General features: G+C 41.1%; 1 protein-coding gene across 2 annotated transcripts in view; it reads left to right on the forward strand.

Annotated features, from left to right (window-relative positions):
* Positions 1-4,600, forward strand: part of LOC107565950 (adhesion G protein-coupled receptor A1-like) — a 26,069-nt gene extending 21,469 nt beyond the window's left edge. For both annotated transcript variants that reach the window (XM_016251300.1, XM_016251293.1), the window contains exons 6-7: positions 1,265-1,360; positions 1,567-4,600. In XM_016251300.1, the coding sequence (XP_016106786.1) occupies positions 1,265-1,360; positions 1,567-3,037 (1,567 nt within the window). In that variant the 3' untranslated portion in view covers positions 3,038-4,600. The remainder of the gene's footprint in view (positions 1-1,264; positions 1,361-1,566) is intronic.
* Positions 4,601-5,087: the final 487 nt, after the last annotated feature.

Consider the following 5,087-nt stretch of genomic DNA (forward strand, 5'->3'; position numbering starts at 1 on the left):
AAATTTGACTCCGATCATCTTCAGACCAAGCTGGCAAAAAGTTATGGATTTCGTGTCGATATACGAAGCGGGTTTCGTTTAGAGCATCAACGAATTTGCTGGTTAAGATGCCAAAATGCATCTGAGGCTGTATCTCTGCAAAGCTTTGACGTATTTGCACCAAACTTTGTATGTGCCATTGTCACCTCACACTGACAACGCCACATCAATTTGGTAACAGCGCCACCTATTGGTCAAGAGTAATAAACCATTGGTTTATTATTAATTATGAAATTTCCAAAAATGCTAATATCTTTTGATTGCATTAGCCTATTGCAATGAAACTGCTCTCAAAATATTCCTTGGCTTATGCCAACAACAGACATACCAATTTTCGCTTAGCAAATCTGAACTGCTTGTCGGCCATTTTGATTTATTAAGTAAACTAAACGTTCTGTCCGCCATTACAACCTACTTTTTTTAACTTCTCACCACTCGTTGGTCCGATTTTCACCAAAATAGAGTCAGATGATCTTCAGACTGTGCTGACAAAAAGTTATGGATTCCGTGTTGATATATGAAACCGTTTTCATACGGCGCTGCTACAAATTGTAGTTATGGTGCCAAAATGACTATGAGGCTATATCTCTTCAAAACTTTGACATTATGACACCAAACTTTGTGTGTGCCATTGTCACCTCACACAGAACACACCAAAATTATTTGATTACAGCGCCACCTGTTGGTCAAAAATCATAAGCCATTTAATCATATTACTAGTGGTTGTATTTATGATTTTTCAGTCATTTCAATTACAATCATCCTAAAATTGCTTTTATTATTCATTGTCGCATTTGGTCTGATGCTCCATGCCATGCTTAGCTTCTCATTTTGCCTCTGGAGTGCTTGGCCCCGCAATTGCTGCTTGCAGCTATATTTTATCATTGTCATCATTATCAATACTGAACACAGTTCTGCACAATTAAGCAGTGCTGCTTAATATTTGTGTGGAAACCGTAATAAATTTTTTCAGGATTATTTGAATAGAAAATTCAGAAGAACAACATTTATTTGAAATAGAAATCTTTTGTAACATTATAAATGTCTTTACTGTCACTTTTGATTTCATTCCTAAATAAGAATATAATTTTTTTTTAATTGACCCCAAACTTTTCACAATAGTGTAATTTTTTTTCTTTTAAATGGTATGCAATGTATTTGCTGTTTGGGAAAAGATCTCACATCTCTAGACAAAATAAAATTTGTTTTACCCTTATCTTGTCAGGTTTTATCTGGTCAGTGGTGGGATCCCTCTAATTATAGTGGGTGTTACGGCTGCTGTTAGCTTGGATAACTACGGTAGCAGAGATGACGCCCCTTAGTAAGTATCATATTTACTGCTAGTGCCCAATTAGATGTCAGTTGTAATATGTTTACTTCGTTTTCAGTAATCCAGTAAAAATGACAGATGTCACTGATTCCGGGAGATGTATCTTAATTAATGCTATAGTAACCATGAGGTCTGTAATTAGATCTAGAGTGGTATCGACACTGTCAGTTTAATCATTGTCTCTCTCTGTGTTGCAGCTGTTGGATGGCCTGGGAGCCCAGTCTTGGGGGCTTTTATGGTCTAACTGCCTTCTTGGTCTTGGTAATGTGCATCTACTTTCTATGGACATTTGTGCAGCTAAAGCGGCACCCGGAGCGCAAGTATGAGCTCAAGGCAATGACTGAAGAACAACAGCGTCTAGCCGTAGCTGAAATCGGCCATTGCCACGCTGTCAGCGGAGAACCAGGTGAGCATGGCGATCACACAGGCTGCACAGCCATCACAGCCTCCATGCTGGCCAACGAACACTCTTTCAAAGCTCAGCTGAGGGCCACCGCCTTTACTCTCTTCCTCTTCCTGGCCACCTGGGTTTTCGGAGCACTGGCTGTATCACAGGGCCATTTTCTAGACATGATCTTCAGCTGTCTATATGGAGCATTTTCAGTCACATTGGGGCTTTTTCTGCTGATTCAGCATTGTGCGAAACGTGACGACGTGTGGCACCGGTGGTGGGCCTGTTGCCCCAATAAACCAAAGGTGGAGGTCAACGGAGAGCCGGCAGGGAGTGCCGCTCCCCCTACTCAAAGTCACAGCCATACACCATCCCACGGGCAGAACCAAATCCACTGCCAGGTCGACTCGTCCTGCCCGGGCAAACCTTTGCTTTCCCCACACCTACACTCCCCTTTGCCGCACTGCAAGTTGGGTACTCTGCCCTCCACCCAGAACCACATGAGCACCTGCTGTGCCACCCTTCACAGCCCCTCTTCCTTAATCGGGAGCACGACTCGCCCGCAGTCCCTCCCTGATGAACTGCCCCGGCCAACCCTTCCCCTGCAAAGCTGCCTGAAGGACAGGTCTAAGACTCGTTCCTTCAACCGACCTCGGCCCTGCCTCAGGGACTATTCTTATCACATGACCTCCACCAGCATGGACGGCAGTGTGCACAGCTCCCACCTGGACAGCCCCCACAGCATGCACCTGGACAACCCTCTCACCTGCCACACGTCCCACTTGGACACTCAACTCTCTTGTCACAGCCCCCACCCAGACAACCAGCTGCGCTGCCCCAGTCCCAGTCCTCACCTCGAGAGTTTGGCTTCATGCGGCCTTCACGATAGCCTCTCCTGCCATAGCGCATACTTGGACAGTCAGCTCTCCTGCCACAGACACATGTGCTGTGCCAAAGCAGACCCATTCTCGAGCATATGCTGCCATAAAGCTGACCCATTTGTCAGCCCTTGCCAGGCAGAGGATCCTGACACGGGTCCACTGGTGTACAGTTGCGCAAAAATGGGCGATAGAGAGGACGAAACCATGCTGCATTTGGATATAACCCCTCCGAAGGCCACTATGTCGTGCTCCCAGGCCACGCTTAGCAGGAAAGGCACCCTCAGCCGGAGAGGGACACTGAGTCGGAACAGTAGTCAGCATGAGGACTACATACTTACCTCTGATTCCACAGGTAACATTAGGACTGGACCTTGGAAAAACGAGACAACCGTGTAGGCCTTTGAATGACATCCTAACCTGTTTCTCTCGCCTGAGCTAAACTACTGTGTAGTCCCAGGGCTGTTACCCAAAGGCCCTCTCTTCTTTGAGCTAAGCTACTGTGTAGTCCCTCTGCTGTGACTTTCCCTCTCTCACCCACCCCATATACCTTCTCTTCCCCTTTAAAGAGGTTTGAACCTCTGCTTACCTCTTTTCAGACTTCATCTCATGTCTCATTCCAGCTCCATTCGGTTTGTCCTCTTGCCATTTTGATATGGCAGCAAAGATCACATGACATACATTTTAATTTGGATGATTTTATAATCAAACTGATTTTTGTACATGTGTTTTTGGGTATGGTAACATAATGTGAAATTATGTCGTTGTGGATGTGTGTGAGTGTGTGTGTGCATTTAGTAGGTGAGAAAGTACTGAGTGCATGTGTTTGTGTCTATTTGCATGTGACAACATGCTTGTGTGTATATAGATAGCAAGATTTCCATTTGTGCAAGAAAAGTCCTCTGTTTTAGAGCCAAAATCTCCCACATCTGTGTTTAGCCTTTTAATTAAAAAAACGCTAAATGGATCGCCAAGTGTGAAAACACCAGCTCTTCATTAGATTTTTACTTTTAAGGAAAACTGTGAATTGCCACTAATGAAATTAAGATTAATCAATGAACATATATGTGAGTTACAGTATATGTGCCACACGGTATAATAATTAAAATACAACTCTTAAAACTGAGATCTACCCCAAAGTACCAAGTAGTTTGAGATTATGTGGATAATGGTGTGTGGTTATCACAACAAAGCTGTCATTTTTTTCATCTACATACATAAAAACAGCAAACAAATAGGCTCCCTGTGTTTCCATGGTGACAAATCATGAAGAGAGGTGCCCATTTAGAATGCATTTTGAACTGCACATGTGATGTATGCACATACAGTATTTAGTTACTGGCAATGAGGCGCAGATCAGTTCAAGTCAATGGCCTTACAGAACGTATCAGTTTTGCATTGATCAAAAGTCTTATGTTGCACTAAAGCATTAATGCATGCTCACCATAATTTAGGAAGCAAACATTTACATGCCTAACAAGCTACATATAGCTACATATATTCATGTGATTCACAGGAACATGTCTTAGCTTACTGGAAACACTCATGGTTATTTATTCTGAGGCAAAAAAAAATGGAGGGCTTCACTTTCTACATTAACAGATTCTCATTAACAGTTTATATCACTGTGCTAACTCACCTTGCTCACAAAAATGGTCTGATTTAATATAATGGAATCTGTCAAACAAGCAGTGAGTAAATAAAGACAAAAAGGGAAAAAAAGTGTCTCTGCCAACTCATATTGTAAATAATTATCAGGCACATTGATTCAAAACAAGTAAATCAAGAATAAAATGGAATCTGAACACTAAATTACATAGCAATTTCAATGAAACATGAGGGCAAATGACCAGAATTTTGATTCGAGAAATGGATCAAATTTACATAACATTCTTGCTTTCGTTGAACTTAATATGTGATTTATTTATTAAATTCAATTTATTCTTCGTTTAATTGTTTTGAATCAGCACACTCGATTTACAATATATAAATTGGCGCAATGCAACTGTCTTTTTTAAAAACAATATATGATTTGGTGTGCATATTCTATTTTATTCCTAATTTAAATGGAGATAAACACATGATCACACACGAAATCTGCCAATTGCTACATGTATCTATTTAAATTTTTAAGGGGTAATATAATTTTTTGAGTACCATGTGATCGTATTTGTCTTATTTTGTTTGTGTAATAATATGTGCCATTATTTAATCAGAATGCCAACCGAAGAGTAATGTGAAACATTTGGAATATTCCTTGTTTATGTTGGGTTTCTTTGTGAGCTCAGGGATCATGTTGCATTTACAACTACACAAGATATAAATTTGCATTAAATTAATATTGGCTACTGACCCCAGAGTGTTTCACCATCAAATAAAAAAAAATATATGTATAAAAATATATTTTTAACTCAAATTGCCCTTCACCAGCCAACCCATGCTTTCTTCA

The sequence above is a fragment of the Sinocyclocheilus grahami genome, unplaced genomic scaffold (assembly GCF_001515645.1).
Source record: "Sinocyclocheilus grahami isolate Dianchi unplaced genomic scaffold, SAMN03320097.WGS_v1.1 scaffold26.1, whole genome shotgun sequence".
NCBI lineage: Eukaryota > Metazoa > Chordata > Actinopteri > Cypriniformes > Cyprinidae > Sinocyclocheilus > Sinocyclocheilus grahami.